The sequence below is a fragment of the Peromyscus californicus genome, unplaced genomic scaffold, assembly GCF_007827085.1.
Source record: "Peromyscus californicus insignis strain IS unplaced genomic scaffold, ASM782708v3 Scaffold_20__1_contigs__length_68692818, whole genome shotgun sequence".
In the NCBI taxonomy this organism is placed as follows: Eukaryota; Metazoa; Chordata; class Mammalia; order Rodentia; family Cricetidae; genus Peromyscus; species Peromyscus californicus.
In genome coordinates this window covers 42,599,622-42,618,882 of record NW_026294503.1, presented here as the reverse complement: position 1 = coordinate 42,618,882, position 19,261 = coordinate 42,599,622, and the positions used below count along the sequence as shown (strand labels likewise).

At 53.8% G+C, this 19,261-nt stretch overlaps 1 protein-coding gene across 2 annotated transcripts in view; it reads left to right on the top strand.

Moving 5' to 3' along the window:
- The window catches only part of Myh9 (myosin heavy chain 9), an 87,586-nt gene that overhangs the window by 46,082 nt on the left and 22,243 nt on the right, over window positions 1–19,261 (top strand). Inside the window, exons 4-18 of one of the 2 annotated variants that reach the window (XM_052748245.1) lie at window positions 2,637–2,664; window positions 3,458–3,551; window positions 7,465–7,557; window positions 8,021–8,084; window positions 8,612–8,710; window positions 9,005–9,148; window positions 9,932–10,027; window positions 10,814–10,932; window positions 12,166–12,318; window positions 13,374–13,547; window positions 14,779–14,952; window positions 16,639–16,753; window positions 17,181–17,243; window positions 18,753–18,946; window positions 19,064–19,185. In XM_052748245.1, the coding sequence (XP_052604205.1) occupies window positions 2,637–2,664; window positions 3,458–3,551; window positions 7,465–7,557; window positions 8,021–8,084; window positions 8,612–8,710; window positions 9,005–9,148; window positions 9,932–10,027; window positions 10,814–10,932; window positions 12,166–12,318; window positions 13,374–13,547; window positions 14,779–14,952; window positions 16,639–16,753; window positions 17,181–17,243; window positions 18,753–18,946; window positions 19,064–19,185 (1,732 nt within the window). The remainder of the gene's footprint in view (window positions 1–2,636; window positions 2,665–3,457; window positions 3,552–7,464; window positions 7,558–8,020; window positions 8,085–8,611; window positions 8,711–9,004; window positions 9,149–9,931; window positions 10,028–10,813; window positions 10,933–12,165; window positions 12,319–13,373; window positions 13,548–14,778; window positions 14,953–16,638; window positions 16,754–17,180; window positions 17,244–18,752; window positions 18,947–19,063; window positions 19,186–19,261) is intronic. The other variant, XM_052748246.1, reaches the window with a different exon arrangement.

Below are 19,261 nucleotides of genomic sequence, written 5' to 3'. Positions count from 1 at the left end.
AGGAGGGGGCCTCTGGGCAGGTCTTCTTTGTGGAAGCTCTGGCTCAGCAGAGTCTGGCAAAGCAGGCTGGGATTCCTTTGAACTTGTGTTTGGGCTCTTCTGGCAGAAACAGCCTCTGGAAGTGGAGAGGAGAGGCCAAGGAGGAAGAGCTGAGGGTGTAGGGAGGCTGAACTTCCATGTTGAGTCTGGCTCCGAGGGTTAAGCTTTTGGAGTGTGTGCAGGCCTCTGTGTATATGTATGTACAGAAGTGCATACATGTGCTGTGGATCTATTTACACCCAAGTGTCTCTGTACTGCTCCGGGCACTCAATGACTCTATTTGCACACAAGTATCTGAGTGTGTGCTGCTCCATGCACTCAACGTTCCTGCTTACATGTCTCTGCACACATTCTTGTGCACCAGGGCACACACCTGTGTGTATGCAGGTGTGCTTCTGTGTGCATACAGGACTGAACACAGCTGCCCCAATGTCTCTGTTTTCTGTGCATGTGTGTCCATGCGTGCATGTGTGTTGACCACCCCGCTTCCTGCTCAGTAGTGAAGTCTCTTGACTCCTCCTCACACAGTTAAAGGAATTCCAGTCATCCAGGGTCTGGGCCTGGACAGCCCTGGGAAACACTTCCTTCTGAAGGAATGGAGAATGTTTCCTTTTATGGTAGCACCAGGCCCTTTCTGCTCATGCTTCGCCAGCACACGCAGGTACATTCTTGTCTGCTCTGGGGTGGTGACTAAACATGCCCGCCTGCAGCCACAGCTGGGGCCGCCACAGCTGGGGCCGACCACAGGGAGCTGCTGGGGGAGGGCAGAGCCTGGGATGACAGAAAAGCTTGCTCCAGCCTCAGGGGCCACACTGCTGTTGGGGAGGAAGGGGTGAAAACAGCCACCTCCTGCTTTTTCCTGTATCCCTGCCTATCTGATCCAGGCTGGGCTCTGCTCTGTCTCAGTCCTTGTCTAGCAGCCTTGAAGAACACAGGGCAAGGCGGGAGAAGGTTGAGCGCCCCCTTCTTGCCTTCTCCCTGAGTGGTTCTCAGGAAAGTGGGATAGTGTCTGTGTGAGTAAGAGTGATGGGACTCCCCCATACTCCCACCCCAGGGCAGTTTTTCTTTTTTCTTATCTTTTGGTTTGTCTCAGCTATATAGATCACCCTGGCCTTCAGTCCACAGCAGTTCTGCCTCGGCCTCCAAACGCCTGACTTGGTGGTCATTTCTTGAGATGAGGATGGAGGCTGCAGGCCCCCCCCCCCCCCCATAGGATGTGAGGCTTCCTTTTCTGGCTTCCTGTCTTGGAGTCCAGCCTTCCTTCTGCTCAGCCTGTTGACAGAGTGAGGATGGCAGCGTGTTCTCAGCTCTATACGCTCTTGAGACTGGGCCAGCTAGAAAGCTCGCCTACAGGAGGGCAGGTCATCTGCCTGGTCAGTCTGGTATTGGATGGCTAATTCCATGTCCTGAGGCCATGCACACAGAAGGCCGTGAGTCATTCTCCCAGAACCTTGTCACATGTGGCCCCGAGCCCGAGCAGGAGCCGGAAGTGCCCTTCGTGAATGGCTAGCACCTACTGTCAGGCAGTGCTGGTTCTGCTGGCAGCCACCAGTGCCCCCGATCGGCTCTCCTGCTCCCCCCTCTGCCACCGCTGCCCTATCACAGAGGTGATAGGGGTCCTGCAGGAGTTTACTGTGCTGACAGGGTCAGCACCAGCCCTGTTTTATGTGTTAGACTTATCAAAATCATCACAGGAGGGAGTGGGTAGCCAGTCTACCTTGGGCTGTGGAGATCCACAGTCAAGTACCTCATCGTAGTTCAGATGTTACCAAACAGCATGATGCTGGCTTCAGCCGCTTTGACTCTATAGGGTTTGAAGTGGGACACTCAGCACCCACCTGGCTCAGCAGATTATCCTGGACTGTGACCATCCAGCTTAGCTTTCAGAGCGCAGGGCACTCACTGTCCCTTAGCTTTCCGAGTGCAGTTGTCCCCACATGCAAAGAGGAACACTCACATCCCTCCTTGCTGACTGGTTCATGAAGTTGACTGGGTGGCTGTTGGAAGTTCCTGCCGCTGGTGTAGAGAGCAGGCTGTCACAGACACCGTCTGAAGCTGTCAGTCATCGCTGGCTCCTTCCGTCCTGTCGTCATCGTGTGCTTGCGTGAGCCAAGCACCATGCCGGCAGGTTCACGTGTGTCCTTTACATACGTGCTGCCTCACATGCAGAAGTGCATGGGGCTCAGAGAAGCTCTTCATCGTCTCTGCGGGCCAGTGTCCCGTACCAGGACTGTCCCATTGTCGGCCAGGCCTTGTCGTGCTGCCTGCCCTGATTTCCGGCCCCCTAAACAGTATTCCTTGCTTAAATATGGGCAGTGTTGGGAACACCTGGTATGGGCATTTTTCCCCCTGATATTCATGGGATAGAATGGGCAGTGTGTGTACAGCCTGGACTTGGGGAGGCAGCTTTCTGGGACTTTGACACTACAGATGCTCCTCCGAGGGATGTCTGTAGTCAGCTCGGATTGGAGGCCTGGAGGGTCCCTTCAGAGCAGCATTTAAGTCTTTTTTCCTTGTCTTGGCAACTCTTCATGGAGGTGGGAAGGGGCAGGTTTCTTCTTCCCACCCAAGGTAACCTGATGTCCTCTTTGTTGCAGATCGGGAAGACCAGTCCATTCTGTGCACGTAAGTGTTTTCTGAATGAGTGTGTATGTGTGTGTGTGTGTGTGGGGTGGGGGGGTGGGGGGGGGGTGGGGGGTGTTTACCGATCTGATATTTGTATTTGTGGTGCTTGAGAATGAACTCATCCCTGCTCTTACTGTTCTCGGGGAAAGAATACTTTTATCCTGTTGAAAGGGGGTTGATAGGCTCTTTCCCAGTTCAGGTTCCTCCTCTTGCCCTGAGACAGGATTCAGGGCTATGTGTCTTCTGCCCAGTGGTCCCAGTGAGCTTTTGTGTCAGCCCTTCTTAAAGGAGTGGCCTTCAAGTGTGGGTGCGTGGGTGACAGCAGAGGACCACCACAAACTCCAGCAAGAGCCTCCAGCAGGAGCATGGCACATGCCATTCCAGCTGGGAATGGCCCTCCTTATCTGATTTAGGCTGATCCTGGCTACTGTCCACCTTAATAAGGAAATTGCCTCCCAGGGATATTTCAGGGGAACACATATAAGTGACTTTGGCTCCCAGGTCAACAGCTGCCTGCCCCTGATGTCTAAAACATTTGGCTCTAAAGGCTGCCAAGTGACCAGGGTAGGCAGTGGTTATGAATTGACCTTTGTCTGGCCTCTGGTGGGCCATGGGAAACAGACTGAGAGAAGGTTCCAGAGCGTCACATTTGGTTTGCTGTTCCCCTGTCCTCCTGTTGGCTCCCTCATGGGTACCCACCAAAGGGCAGAGGTTGGACAGCAGCAGCACATGCTGTAAGAGGGCTGGAGGCCGGGACATAGCTCACTGAGGACTCCCTCAACTCTCTTGGCAGGGGTGAGTCGGGAGCAGGCAAGACAGAGAACACCAAGAAAGTCATCCAGTACCTGGCACATGTGGCATCCTCACACAAGAGCAAGAAGGACCAGGTGAGTGCCTGGTGCCCTCCTGGGCCTTGGCAGGGGGTGGCGAAGGAGGAGGACTTACAATGGAGGCCTCCACTGTAAATGAGGATGCTCTTGGGAATGAAGCAGAGGCCCACCCTACGTCCCTAGGCAGCAGCTTAGCTATCTCAGGAGTGGTTGGGTGGTAGCAGGTCCATTCCATTCTTGGCCTCCAAACTCTCCAAGTTTCTATGAAAACTGGACCTACCCCAGGGTTTCCTTAGTGGAACGCTTGGTGTGGCAGCTGATTGCTGCGCGCACACCACTTCTGAGGCTGGAAGAGACAACCTGAGACAAGGTTCTCAAGTTAATGAGGCCAGAAGGACTTGGGGTGACCCGCCTTCACATCCCTGGATCCTTGTTCTGTTGTGGGAATCCATGCCTCTGGGTGGACAGGCCTCCCTCCCTGAGGAAGGACAGTTGGAAAGTCATCTTACTTCCTTTTTTCCCTCCTCCCTTGGTGGATTTTGGTGGAACTCAGCAGTGGCCTGGCTAGGTGAGATGCACGTTTTACTGCACGTTCTGCACCGGGAATGCGTGTTCTGCCATCGTGTGTCCTTGGATTCTGTACATTCTTCTGAGCAGCTTTTCACTTCACACGTTGTCACTTTCTGCAGCTAGAACTTTTCTTAGAGGCTCGGCTCACTGATTGTCTCGGGAGGAGGGCTGGATGCGATGCACACAGGCCTCTGGTGCACTCTGAAGCGGCAGTTCCTGACTGGGGTCAGCCTCATCACCTGGCTTTCCTCAGAACGCCAGGCCTGCCTGAGTTCCAGATGTGCCCTGTTCGGTGCCCTGTGCAGGCACGGTGGGGCATGCACCTGCCTTCCCAGAGTCCCGCGTGCTCCTCACTCTGTGGTCCACACCGGTTACAGATGGCTGGCCCCTCATCTCCTGGCACAAGCTGGTAGAGATACTGTGGGGGGGGTGGTGTCCCAGATTGGACTTTCCTAGGGAAAGGAGTGGTTAGTGTTGAGCATGGCTGAGGAGCCCCCTACCCTCCTCATACACTTAGGCTGCCCTGAGAATTCTAGGTACCAGTGATGGTCTTCCCCCCCACCCCCCAGGCCATGGGGTGCTCTACTGCCCTCACTGGCTTCACTTGATTGGTGCCCTATGCACTCTGTTCACCAGTAAGTTGGGGTGTGTCTCTGCATGCATAGCTGGGGTGCAGCCACACAGCATCCTTGTACCGTCTTCTGGAACCAGACCAGAAACAACTCTCCACATGCCAAACTTTCTGAAACTTTTTCCATGGGGTGTGAGGAATTATATTTAGAAACTAATAAAGTTTCTTTCCCCCAACCTTCCCCCCCCCCCCCCCCCATTTTCCATTCTTTATAGGAGGCCTATTTTAAAAACAGATCTGGGAGGTTAGGAGGTCTCTGGCTGTGGTTTTTCCGTCTCTGAATTTGGAGTAAAATCTATTTCCCAGCTATTTATTGAATGCGTGGTATGTGACTGATTCTTAGGAGGATGACACTGGAGTCTCTGCCCTGGAGGACAGGAGACAGGACCCCAGTTGGGGAGCAGTAAAAGAGCCCCATATGCCTCATGCCTGGGATCCAACTTCGGAGGGAAGACAGGCCTCAGGCATACAAATAACTGGGGGGCTTTGGGAGACAGTGGAGGAAAGCCATGAAGACTCCATATGTGGCGGGCACTCTGGCCTGGCTCCACCTCCAGCTAGAGTGATTGACGGCTGCCTCTGGTGTCCAGTCATAGCTAAGGCCGTTGACCAGGGTAGTTGTTTACCATCCCTGAAGCTCTGCTGTGATTTTCTCCACATTTGCCCAGGTAGTTTCTCCATGGTAGGCCTGTTGTGACATGTATGTCTGGGAGAGAACTCTCTTACCTTCAGTGACTGGCTCACCCCCCCTCCCCAAAACAAAACACACACACACACACACACACACACACACACACACACACACACACACCATGAAAACTAAAATCAAAACAACCAAGTCCATCAGACAGGACATGCAGCCTTGGCTAGTTCTGTGTGTTCAGAGCTGAGCTTACTTTAGAGGAAGGCCAGGGTGGGTTTCTGCAGTCTGAGGAGTGGCCCTGCCGCTCTGTTTTTTTTTTTTTTTAATGTACTAGTTGGAGCCCCCTGGCTGAAATACCACCCAGGGAAGATTTTCAGAAACTGGACTAGTGATCCCAAACTCAGGATCATACGCCAGCACATCATTTCATATTGTGCACACTTCCTTCACGGTCTCTTCTGTGCTCAGTCAGATGTCCACACAGCAAATTCTGTCAGTCAGCCATCACCTCTGCAGCAGGGAATGGGTGGGCTCTGTCACTGCTCCCACTTTCCACAGCAGCTGTGTGTGTGGGTCCAGACAGAAGCCTGAGCTCTGCCTTTAAGTCAGGCAAAGCAGAGGCTGTCTGAGGGAACAGGAGTGGCCCAGCCATCTTGGCAGCCTGGCATCTGCTTTGTTAGGAGCGTTACTGGGTGGGGAGCAGCGCCTGTCCCAGTTTGGCTGTGTGGGTTGCCTGTGGGCTGACTACCAGGCCCACCCGAGGCTTTTGGGAGGGAGCCTGGTGCCTTATGGGAGGGTGACTGTTGGTGCCAAGTGTACATGTGGAGCTGTCTCTGAGGGCATGGCCATCCTTGCTTGCCCTTTGGCCTGGCCTTGCTGACCCTCTTCTCAGGAGTAAGGCAGAGTGACTCCCCCACTTACCTGACTGGGCCATGGAAGCTTCCACAGAAGGGAGGAACCTTGGCTAAGGTGGTGGGAGGAAGTGGAGGAGGCGGAGGAGGCTTAGCCTGGTTCACTTCTAGGCTCTGGTGGACTCCAGAACCTTGCTGATGCCCCGCAGACATGTAGTGTCTGTGGTAGTTGCGCTGGAAGGCCGGGTGCCCGGCAGACAGGTTATGTCCGCAGCATTTGTGCCGGAAGGCAGGTGAGGTATCACTGACTCTCCTGGGAGATCTGCTGCACCGCTGCCGGGTTGCCTTTCATCGCTCTCAGGTGGCCGCTGTTTCCGGAAAGCCCTGGCCACTCTCCAGCCCTTCCGATAAAACGTCGACCCTGCCTGGCGGGAGGTCTGACTCTTACGAGGAGCAGGGCCCAGTGTCCTCAGCCCGTCTTGGCTGTTGCTGGCTGGCTGAGGAGGTTGATGAAGCGTGCAGAGTTGATTGGGCCTGGCAGGGCAGACTCCCCCGTAGGACCGTGGCAGGGCCAGGGGATGTCGAAGTGGCTGACAACGGTCAGGGTGAAGACTTTAGTTTGACCACCAGCTTTGCCGACCTGTGCGTGGCTGGATAACCTTGATCAGAATGAATATCCCTCCTTCCCCGTCCTCGCTCCTGAGTCTGTGAAAGAGGGCAAGGACAGCCCTCTGCCTTCCTAAGCACCGTAGGTCCAGGGATGAGACACACGAGGGTTTGTGAAAATTATTGATAAATACCTGGGCCTCTAAAGTGGGCCTCCCTGATCCCACCTGGAGACACCTGCTGACGTCAGGGAAGGTGTGGAGATAGGGGCCCATAGGGACCGTACAGCTGACTCCGCTCTTGTCTTGTGTGGACCTGACGCCTTTCCTTGTCTGTAAAGGGCAAGTGTAGGGCTTAGATACAAGGAGCAGGCAGAAGGCCAGTGTCCACAGGGCGGCTGTCCTGGAGACAGGTCCGTGCCATGCTGTCTCTTAATTTCCTCACTCTCTGTACTCTTGGATTCAGTTCCCAGAACTGGTAGCTTCCCGATTTTTTCTGGCAGGTCAGTTTCTGATCAGTCCGTTTCCAAAGGCCCAGTGGGAAGGCGGAGGCTAGCGTGGCGGCTACCAGGGGCCCCAAGGGCCCTACCTGCAGGCCTGTGTTCCTGGCATGTCGGGCTTAGCAGCCCACACCGCTGCCCGGCCTTCATGAGATTCGGTTCCTCCACAGGGCGAGCTGGAGCGGCAGCTGCTGCAGGCCAACCCTATCCTGGAGGCCTTCGGGAACGCCAAGACCGTGAAGAACGACAACTCCTCTCGATTCGTGAGTACTGGCTGTGGTGCTGTGGCTCTCGGGACACAAGGCCACCTGCGGGTGTTTTGACACCGCGGGTGCTTTCCCCCAAACAAGGATTTGAGTTTGTGGCTTCCTCCTCCTGTTGGTACAAGTTTCTGTCAGCATGCCCCCCATCCCCCAGCCTCCTTCACAGAAGATGGGAAAAGCCGGGAGGAAGTGAGGAGTTGTCTGTTGGCACCCTGGGTGCCCTGCCATACGAGTGGCCAGGTCACATGGGAAGGAGCACTGCCCATGATAGGCCTCTCCTCTCTGCCTTCCCTCCTGCAAGGAACTCACCCCAGACTGGGCACATTAAGTAACCTAGTGCCTCCTTCCTGTATATTGGCTCAGCTTTTGGCCTTCCTCAGCCTTCTGGATACAGGGGCAGGGCCGGGTGGGGCCCCTTGTTTCCTATCTCTGAGATTTGTCTCCTCTGTGTTTGTCTCCTCAGGGTAAATTCATTCGCATCAACTTTGATGTCAATGGTTACATCGTGGGTGCCAACATTGAGACTTGTATCCTTGTGGCTGACTGACTAAGAGATGACGGAGCCCGTGGAGAGGTGGCAGCCCTCAGCACAGGTTGCTGCCTGATCTCTGCACCTTCCCTTCTTGGGCTCATTGTGGTGCCATCAAGAGCTGACTAGAAACGTGGTGTGGCGCAGAGCTCAGAGGGCAGATTCTTCTTGGTTAGGAGGGAACTACTGAAAAATCACTAGCGGGGTCCGAGAGGGCTGGCCACATGGTGGCTGCTGTTTTCTGTCTCCCTTGCGCCATCCTGTGGCCTTCGTTGAGTGCCCTTGTCTGACGTCACTCATCAGTAGGGTCCCCCCTTTAAGCAGACAGGCTCCCCACGGGTGGACCGCACTATTATAGTCCAGCAGCGTGTGTGAAGGCGGGAGGCGAGGCAGCTGGCTTTGCCCTGCTTTGCTGCTGGATGCCTTCCTTCCTCCTGGTGACATTTAGTTCCTTTTGATGGAGATGGGAGTAAGGCCGAGGGTTGCCTTCGCTCTGGCGTGCGTTGCTCTTTAACGAACTCAAAGATCTTTTGGAGAAATCTCGTGCCATCCGCCAAGCCAAGGAGGAGCGGACCTTCCACATCTTCTACTACCTGCTGTCCGGGGCCGGGGAGCACCTGAAGAGTAAGTCAGGGCCTCTCTGGGGTGGGGGCTGCGTGCCACCGGAGTGTGGAAATATGACTTGGTTCGGGGGGGGAGGGGAAGTGGGGCGGGTTTCTGTCTTTGGGTATGTCACAGGCAGGGCTGTCGTCTCAGAGCTTTGATGCTCTGTGTCGCACCGATGCTAACGGCACGTACTGAGTCAGCAGAGAAGAGGGGTCCAGGCTGTTCACAACCCCAGGGCTTGGAGGTCGGAGCGTCACCTGGAGCCTGTGCCTCATACCTCACCGGCCCATGCTTTTCTTCCTCCTGTCACAGCTGACCTCCTGCTAGAGCCATACAACAAGTACCGCTTCCTGTCCAACGGGCACGTCACCATCCCTGGGCAGCAGGACAAGGACATGTTCCAGGAGACAATGGAGGCCATGAGGATTATGGGCATCCCAGAGGATGAGCAGATGGGTAAGGACAGGGCCTCCTGTGGCAGAGTGGTGAGATCAGCCAGCCTGTCCGTAGAGGCCTTAAGGCAGATGTGGGACCCACGGATAACTGCCTGTTGGCTTTGGTGCTGGGGAGCCCTGTGTAGTGGCAGGAAGTCTTGCTCTTGGTGACACCACGGGCCTTTACACAGACAAGCAAAGGAAACAGAACTCTGGCTCTGTGAAGTGTGGAAGAGCCTGGTGGGCCAGAGCATCTATGTTCAGTCACAGCCACCATTTAAACAGATGGATATAACTGTCCCAATAAAACATTATTTATGAAAGCAGGCAGTGGGCCTTGGGCCAGAAGCATGTTCTTACGGTAGGTTTAGAAAGGTTGAATATGGCCGGGCGGTGGTGGCGCACGCCTTTAATCCCAGCACTCGGGAGGCAGAGCCAGGCGGATCTCTGTGAGTTCGAGGCCAGCCTGGGCTACCAAGTGGGTCCCAGGAAAGGCGCAAAGCTACACAGAGAAACCCTGTCTCGAAAAACCAAAAAAAAAAAAGAAAGGTTGAATATGTAATCAGACCTTTGTGTCTGAATAGCGCTGTCAAGCTGAGGTCTGGGAGAGACAGGCCATCCTGAGTGGTGGTGAGCCCCCAAGGCAGGTAGCATCTATACACCATGAGACGAGGCCTGGTATTCTGGTACCTCAGGAAGTGCAGTACCCATACTTAGCCAGAGATATCTTGCTGAGTGGCTACCCTTGACTGGAGCTTCCTCCAACCTTTGTCCACTCTTGACTCATCTTTCTCAAACACCCAAGGCTTGCTGCGGGTCATCTCAGGAGTCCTTCAGCTTGGCAACATCGTCTTCAAGAAGGAACGGAACACTGACCAGGCGTCCATGCCCGACAACACAGGTAACACCAGACTCTCATCTGGGCTGTGGGTATGCTCAGGAGAAAGTCCGCAGAAATTCCAAGCCTCTCTTCTTAGCTTGTCTGCGTTTTTGGGTGCGTAGCCCTCTGGTTTTTGTTTGTAGGTTTTGGGATTTTCTTGAGTTGGATTTCACCATGTTCCTCATGCTGGCTGTGAGCATATGGTACTCTACCGTCCCCTGTGCTAAGAGCTGGGCTTAAAGCTGTGCACTGTTACGCCTTCCTCCATTCGTACACATGTAAACTAGACAGCAAGTGGTAGTGAGCATTCTCTCCTGGCCTGAGGTTTGCTCACTTGTTTCTGAAGTCAAACAAACCACTTGGCCTGGTTGCTAAACGCTATTTCTGCTTGAGGGACAAAGTAACCCGAGCCTTGCCCTCAGGATGTGACACCATGTAACTCACCTCACTCAGCTACTACTGTTTCCTGTTTAAGTTACTGAGTCCTTACAACATGGTCTTCTCTTACAGTGTCTTAAAAACGTTCAACATGGGTTTTGTGGCTTGTACTGGATACTTCTGTGGGACTACGTACTGCTGTGCCTTGGGTGGGCCTGCCCCCTTGGAGGCCTAGTTTTGAGTAGAGGCCTACGTTAACACTGATTCGGGCCTCTAGTCCGAACCACCATGTCCATAGGCCTGCTCTGTGACTAGATCCTGTCAGTGTCTGCACAGTCTCCTTTACACCTTTCTTCTTTGCTTGCAGGCTACATGTGGGTTTTAATTAAACCATTTCTCACTCCTGTCCTTATTTTTTGAAAATCTCAGCTGCTCAAAAGGTGTCGCACCTCCTGGGGATCAATGTGACCGATTTCACCAGAGGCATCCTCACCCCGCGCATCAAGGTGGGAAGAGACTATGTGCAGAAGGCACAGACCAAAGAGCAGGTACGTTATTGGCGCCCTGTGTGTCACATGACCCGGCCCTTTCCTGGGAAGAAGGTCTTGCAGCTGGGTAGTGCTAGGCTTGTTCTGGGCGGCCTGCTGTGCAGATAGTTGAACAGGGCCTGTCATTTCTATCCGGGTGGCACTCCTGAGACCACCGGAGGCTGAGGGAGGGACAGGCATGCCCAAGTCCACATTTGGAAGGTGCTCCCTTTAGGCTGCTTGGTGTTGAGGATGATGCCACATCCTGTGTCTGCTGCTTAAAACGAGGCTTCGCTGTTTCTGCGGTGTGCTTTCTGGTTCCAGCAGTGGCCTCGTCATCTTTGGAACTCAGGCCAAGTGGCTGTTGTTCCTCCGCCACCTGCTGCCTTGCTACATGTGCTGAGAGACAAGCAGGGGCCTTCCTGTCTGTGCCAGGCAAATGTGCTTGTCATTCCCGGGCCTGGTGCCCCCGCAGGCTGGACCTCCGCCTTGTCCGTCGGCTTATCCATGGCTCTGGCCATGGAGTTTTATGACACCAGCGCTTGGAAGATGGCATCGGGGCTCTTCCTAAAGGATCCCACGGGATCGCTGGGAGCCTGTGCCTGCTCTTGGACAGGGCCACTGCGGGAAAGACAAGAACATTGTTTTCAAAAGCCATTGTGTGTAATCCTGCCAACTGTTCATGTCCGTAATAATTAAGGAGAAACCTTGGCACCCCAGCCCCCATTAGAAAATGCTCCACAAACACTTAAGAAATACAGCAAAGCCAGGAGAAGCAGCAGCAGTATTGTCTAACCATGAGGATTGTTACTTCCTGAGGATTCCTTTTCCTTTTAACTGAGTTTCAGTTCTGGCTTTTTTTCATTATGGAGCTTTTGGAACAAGCAAAACAAGAGAACAATAGAAGGACCCCTTGGTGTGTCACGAGGCAACTTTAGCAGATGGCCAGTCTTGGTCAGTCTTCACCCCTCTTCCCACCTGCATTATTTTGAAGCAAGTCTTGGGATCTTAGCGCTTTTGTAAATTGCCCTTGTTCTATTAACAAAGGTCTTTGCAAATATCTGAGTCCACTGTCCTGTGGGGAATGGAGGTGTTTCAGCTCTCTTTGTACAGCCTACAGTGAGAACCTGTGTGAGGCTTTCTCCATCCTCTGCCTGTTTCTCTGGGAAAGCCTCATGGTGAGGTCACTGGGGCAAAGGCACACAGCTTCCAGACTTTGTATCTGACCCCCATGACCCCGAATGTTGTCTCTAGGCTGACTTTGCCATCGAGGCCTTGGCCAAGGCTACCTATGAGCGGATGTTCCGCTGGCTGGTGCTTCGCATCAATAAAGCTCTGGACAAGACCAAGAGGCAGGGTGCCTCCTTCATCGGGATCCTGGACATTGCCGGCTTCGAGATCTTTGATGTAAGCTCACCCCTTCACACCCCCTGGGTGCCCCCTTGGCTTCTGGGTTGCCATCTTCCTGGGTCCTGAGTCTTTTTTTGTCATGGTCCTGTAGCTGCTCATACTGGCGATCTTGTTTGCAGAGGAACACTGTTGATGTGTGTCTTAAACAACACAGGTGTATGCCCATTGCCAGCCAGCAGTTTTAGAAGGGCGGGCCTTTCAGGCCACACTCTTAGAGACTTCATGGGGGGATGGTGCCTGGTTGTTTATTCTTCCAGCCGAAGTTTGCACTTTGGGGTCATATATTGTTCCTGTCCGTGAAGGCCTTGAGATCTAGTAGGAAGAGCTGCTGAGACCCTGCACCTGTTGCTCACAGTAGATCTCAGTGAAGCCGAGAGCTTAGATTTGGGAAACACGGTCTTCGGTTTTAACTAACTTCTCATTGAAGTGTTGTATTTTTTTTTTTTTTTTTTTTTTTTGGTTTTTCGAGACAGGGTGTCTCTGTGTAGCTTTGCGCCTCTCCTGGAACTCACTTGGTAGCCCAGGCTGGCCTCGAACTCAGAGATCCGCCTGGCTCTGCCTCCCGAGTGCTGGGATTAAAGGCGTGCGCCACCACCGCCCGGCAAAGTGTTGTGTTTTTTCCACTTGTGTTTTGAGTGTAGTGCACGGCCACAGTGGGATCAACAGTAGGTGCTAGCTGTTTGCACATCCCAGCGGAGTCACAGAGACCTGCTGCCGTCACTTACATTATTCATCTGTTTGTCCGTGTTCTAGAGACGGAGCCCACAGCTAATTCTTGTTCATAAGCAGCACAGATGTATTTCCATATCCTAGTATTTTGATTAATGTAGTCAACCACACACCTCTTCTTGCTAAGTTACTTTGTGTCTCATAACATCATCCAGAGCAGGGCCTTGTCAGCCTGCGAGAGGGCTCCTCCTGCTGTGGATTGAGGTGGGGCAGATCCCGGATGCTGCTGTACGGGCAGTGCTTGGACACGCCCACAGCATCCCTTCCCTGCGCCCTCCTTCCCTGGGGTCCGGTACCTCTCTGATGCCCCCTTCTCCCTGCAGCTGAACTCCTTCGAGCAGCTGTGCATCAACTACACCAACGAGAAGCTGCAGCAGCTGTTCAACCATACCATGTTCATCCTGGAGCAGGAGGAGTACCAGCGCGAGGGCATCGAGTGGAACTTCATCGACTTCGGCCTCGACCTGCAGCCCTGCATCGACCTCATCGAGAAGCCAGTAAGAGCCCAGCTGGCCTGTCTGGCGCCCTGCTCCACTCTGCAGTGCCTGCCTGGCTCCTGCAGTCCCCAGTTTATCTAGAGCTCTCCATTGTGGTGTTGTCTAGAGAGCTCACGGCCTGGGCCCCTGACCCAGTGCCTGGGAGACTCAGCAAAGACGTCCTGGTTGAGTGGAGATGAGACTGTGCAGTGCAATCCATTTTCCTCAGACCTGTTTGTCTTAAACAGCATGCTTTTGTGAGGTGTCCTCCCCCCTCCCCTCCCCGCCCCCTACAGCACAGAACTGTGCAGCCATTCACATAAAACCCAGGTTTTTGTCTGCTTGGGACCAACACAGCCCCACAGCCTTTACCCCGTGGCCTTGACTGTTGAGATGGCTGGGGCTGGAAGAAGCCTCCCCTCTGTAAAGCAGGACATTTTTATAGCTCTTGCCAGGTGGAGTTTGGGCTGCCTGGTTGGGCTTTTGGGTGTGTGGACTGTATCGAAGTCTGACCTGTTACCATCTCTGGGTCACTTCCTGAATGTTGCTGGATGATCTGGTTTTAGTGTCCTGGACGTTGAGTCACATAGAAAGATGGATAATCAGAAGACCCAGGAGAGACAGTCTGTTCACTTTGAAAACAGTCCTAGCGGCTGGGGGATGTGTAGTCTGGTAATGTTGGCATTTGGAGGTTTTGCTTTTCCTTACTCAGTTGACTTTATAGTTGTCAAGAACCCACCTGGCTCCAAAGTGTCAGATACTCTAAGATGTCCTTCACTTCACTTCACTTCACTTCACTTCACAGTGTCCAGAAGGCTGTTGGGTCTCTTGGGCCATCTGCTCTTCAGGAGCCATCTTAGGTGTCTCATCTCCTTATTAAGCAGCTGTGTAGACACAGTGTAGGGGCTGGGGTTTATGCAGAGGGCCCCTGAGTCCAGGGACAGTCACTTGAGCAGTTCCCATGCACCCCAGAACAGACACAGGTATATGGGGTGGTGTGTGGTGCATTTTATCATTCTCCCTGGGGCTCACTAGTGACCGCCACTGCTGCAGACCTGCTACAGTACGTCATCTCTCAGCCATGGCCCAGACTCCAGAGGCATCCCGAAACAGAATTCTTAACTCAAGTGCTTTCTCTAACACCACTTTTTCCTCTCTGGAGAGCGTCCCTCTGTGTGAGCAGCCTGGATTCCCCAGTGGGTGGACGTAGCCGCACACTCTGCTCACCTGTGGCCTGCTGCTCTTCCTCCAGGCAGGCCCCCCAGGCATCCTGGCCCTGCTAGATGAGGAGTGCTGGTTTCCCAAAGCCACCGACAAGAGCTTCGTGGAGAAGGTGGTGCAGGAGCAGGGCACCCACCCCAAGTTCCAGAAGCCTAAGCAGCTGAAGGACAAGGCTGACTTCTGTATCATCCACTATGCTGGCAAGGTGAGGCACCTGGAGAACTAGCCAGTCGCTCTGTGCCATGAGGTGGGGTCGTCTCCAGGCATAGAAGCCAGGCAGCCCTGGGGTGGAGGTGTGGTCCAAGTAGTTTTTGGTAATACGGTGAGAACAGTAGTAAGCCTGCACACAGCTTTCAAAGCACCTACACACAGGCCTAGCTGTGGTGTTGGAAGCTTCTAGAACTTCTTGTAGCGGTCAAGGCTGTGGTGTAATGTGTTTTAGGGGTGGAGGAGCTGCGGCTGTAGTCTGTAGCTGAAATGAGAGCCCTGATACTTAGGAACTGAGTGATTTTGGACAAGGTGCTTAATAATCGGGGAGCAGACAGGGATGAAGTGAGCTCACGTGGGTCAAGGCTTCTCGGCCTCCCACGGCCCAGTTGTCTTTCTTGTGGAGACTGGCCTGCACTTGCTGCGGGGTTGAGCAGTGTGGCTTCTCCCACACTGGCTTTCCCGCAAGAGTTCCAGCTGTAGTACCCTTCCGCGCTGACTCTAGACACGGCCAGTGGTGTTCCATTAGAAGGGGATGGGAGTTGTCCCCGCTGTAGATAGCAGCCATTGTCGTGGGGCCGCACAGCTGGTCTGGGGTAGAGCCGTGCTTGACCCTTGGCTGGCATTCATCTCAGTCTGTGTGCTCCTGGGCTTCAGCCTGACTGAGCCTCAAAGGCGCGTGCTAGGAAGCTGCTCTTCGCCCAGCAGTCTCTGCTCTTTGCAGAGTCTCCAGTCCTAGCTGGAGCACACAGTCTGAGATGAGTTGGCACCTCTTCAATGGTGACCTCAAGCCTTTCCCGTGCTCTCCTGGCCTGTGTTGCCTGGCCCCTTCTGTGAAGCAGCTCTCTTAAAACTCCCCAGAAAAATACAATAAAACCCAAAGCACTATTTATACAGCTACCCACAGAAGGCTGCCTGGCCTTCTGTTTCCTCCCAGTGGTTCCCAGAACCAGCACGGAAGCTCACAGGATGCTTCTACTGCCCTGTGATGTATGGCATGGAAGGCAGGGACACCCTACCTGCCATCCAGGGTCTGAATGATGAAATTAGCTGTGCCATCTCTGCTCAGCGGGGCTGCTCAGCACTGGCTCTGGATTGCCATCTTGCAGCATGTACATGCTGATCCTAGGAAAAAGAAAGCCTTATCCTGTTCCTCACTGGCAGCGACTGCCATGTGGGCTAGAGAGAGGGAGGCCAAGATGCCTGCTGTTCTGCTTGTATTCTTCTGGGACCTTCTACAATGAAAGCAGGACTCTTGTTATTGAGAATGTATTTGTAAAAGATTAGAACAGTGCATGCAATTATAGAAAACATGGGCCTTGTGAGAAGACAAGGAAAAGCAGAGGTTATGGCCTCATAACTACAAAGAAATGTTAGTTAACATGGAGTATGTTCTGTGGCGGGCATAAAAAGGGGTTTTGCTTATGTTCTTACTACTTTAAAGAGGATGGCATTCTGAGCGTAGCTGCGACATCATTTTCTCAGCTGCCCCTTTTGCCTTCCATCTGCAACCCCGCAGAGAACATCGTGTCCATGCCTTGTTGCTTCTGTCGCTTGCTCCTGCTTCTTGGGGATGGCAGTACTAGGTCAGAGGCGTTCACACAGGGCTCTCCATGTCCCTGGTAACGGTTACCAGAGTCTGTGTCTCCAGAGCAACTCATGCTCCAGTCTCTGCCTCTTGCAGGTGGATTATAAAGCTGATGAGTGGCTGATGAAGAACATGGACCCTCTGAACGACAACATCGCCACGCTGCTTCACCAGTCCTCAGACAAGTTCGTCTCCGAGCTGTGGAAGGATGGTACGTCCTTTGCCCTCCACCCCTGCCTGCTGCCTCACACACGGCCCATCATCCTCCCAGTCTGCGGTGAACCCAGCCACCATACAAAGGGCCCTGACACTAGCCAGGTGCCCTTTGTCCTTTGTGGCTCTCACAGGAAGGTCTTCCTGAACTAAAAGGGAGAGGTTGCCCTGAACAGCAGCTTAGCCATCTCCTCTAGGGCCGAGGCTCCTCTGGGCTTCCTGGCGGTCTGGCTGGGCACCTTCCCCAGGTGGGCCGCCCCAGGTGGCTGCAGCCTCGGCCGCACAGGTCTGCAGTATCTAAGCAGCCTCCTGCATTTCTGCCTCTCCTCCTTGGTGGACTGGTTGCTTGAAGCCGTTGTTTCTTTTTCTGTCTCTCCGCTCTCCCTCTCCTCCGCCTGGGTCTTGCTTTAACCTGTCTGTTGCAGAGATGCAGAGCACCCAGAGAGCCTATTTCTACCGCCGCTTTCCCATTCTCCACCTAGAATCAGGTGACTGGCTGCCCCGAGTGGCCTCTCTTGGGTGGCATACCCAGGACTGTGCACGTTGCTGTCTCATTTTCCTTACCCCATGGCTCCTCCTGCCTGCCTGTGCCTGTTCCCTGTGCTGCCCTGGGCTCCTGCCCTCAGTGTGCCTGGCATAGGCCTCAATGGAATGCCAGGTTTCTGAGGGACTGTGTTGGGATGTTGGACGTTTCACATGGAGGGAAAACCATTGAAACCTGGTGTCCTCCTTAGAGCTCCCCCTGGAGGCTGCGTCTTCTGCTTGGACAGCTGTGCGTGTTGCATGAGGTTCAGGTGTTTGTGCTGCTGTGTGTCTGTGGCTGAAGGGCAGCTGTGTGATCCTTCAGCACTTACTCAGAGAGCACTGGCTATGTAGGCCAGCAGCAGGACACATACAGGGACCAGTCCCCATGGGATCACATTCATCTTCCTCTCTAGGACCCAATTGCTTTCTCCAGCCACTCACCCCCAGACTTTGGTGGCCAGTAAAATAGGCACCATGGTGGGTACCGAGATCAGGTGGCTTGCAGCTCTACTGTGGCTTCCATTTTAAGCAAGTGGTTTTTGTTTTTGTTTGTTTTTAAACCGTCCTCATGTGTATAAGAGAGATCTGGTCACACAGGAGTAGGGACGGTCTTTGCCACAGAACTCATGTCTATCCACGGAAGCCTTCAGATTTAACCCTAGCTCATGCTCCACACTGATCTCAATGGCTGCTGCTTTGTTGTTACCTTGGAGAGAGCAGTTCACTTCACTGCTGCTGGGCAGGAGCCATACAGACAAGAGCCATGTCTTTTTGGGTTGGTCTAGAGAACGAAGGCCTGTGTGCAGCGCCCTAACACCATGTGATACCATATAAATGTTCCAAGGAGAGCCTTGGGAATACTTTGGGCTAGCGCTGGTTTTTCTGAACTCTTTCTAATGCTGCCATGTGCTGACCTTCCCCCTTGCTTTAGAGGTCTCAGCTGGGGAGGACCATGTGTATGTAGAGACTACTCTGAGCCCTGTCTACAGTGGCAGAGCATGTCTGGAGATCAATGCTTGGCTCCTAGCACAGTCCTTATAAACAAAGGTCACTGTAAAGGCAAGATACTATTTCTTTTTCAGCTAGAACCACAGGAACCCACATGTGCGAAGCCAAGGTTTAACACCAGAGCCAGCCTCTGAGAATTCTCTCTGTCCCAAACACCTTACCAGCTTCACTGATTCTCCCTGGGAGTATGGGCTTCCAGAGTTGGCTAGGGTAGGGGACATGAGCATATAAGGTCAGCCTTGGAGATGCACTAGAGATATGTCTCAGGACTCTGCTGTCGCCCCCCCTGGTTCCTCCTGCCTAGGTTAGGTCTGTCCTACCCAGAGGCCTTTGCACTTCTCAGCTCTGATCAGAAGGGTCCTGCAGCTCCATACTGACTATCCTTTTTGTCTTGATGTGTCTCTCTTGTGCCCCCTGCTCCATCAGTGTGGCACTGCCACTCACAAGCCTTATGTTCTTCACAGTGGATCGAATCATCGGCTTGGACCAGGTGGCTGGCATGTCTGAGACAGCCCTACCCGGTGCCTTCAAGACACGGAAGGGCATGTTCCGGACCGTTGGGCAGCTGTACAAGGAGCAGCTGGCCAAGCTCATGGCCACGCTGAGGAACACCAACCCCAACTTCGTCCGCTGTATCATTCCCAACCATGAGAAGAAGGTGCGGTACTTGGCATGGTGGGGCAGGACAAAGCTGCGTCCCTGCCAGCAGGGCTCACCTACCCCTTTCTCATTAGCTCCCGGATACAGTAGTGAGCCCATGTGCTTTCCTTTCCAGGCTGGCAAACTGGACCCACACTTGGTGCTGGACCAGCTGCGCTGCAACGGCGTCCTTGAGGGCATCCGCATCTGCCGCCAGGGCTTTCCCAACAGAGTGGTCTTCCAGGAGTTCCGGCAGAGGTGAGCTGGCCTGAGCCCTTTCCTTGGCCCAGGCTACATGAAGAGTAAGCCTCAGGTGGACGGCTTCCTGAGAACC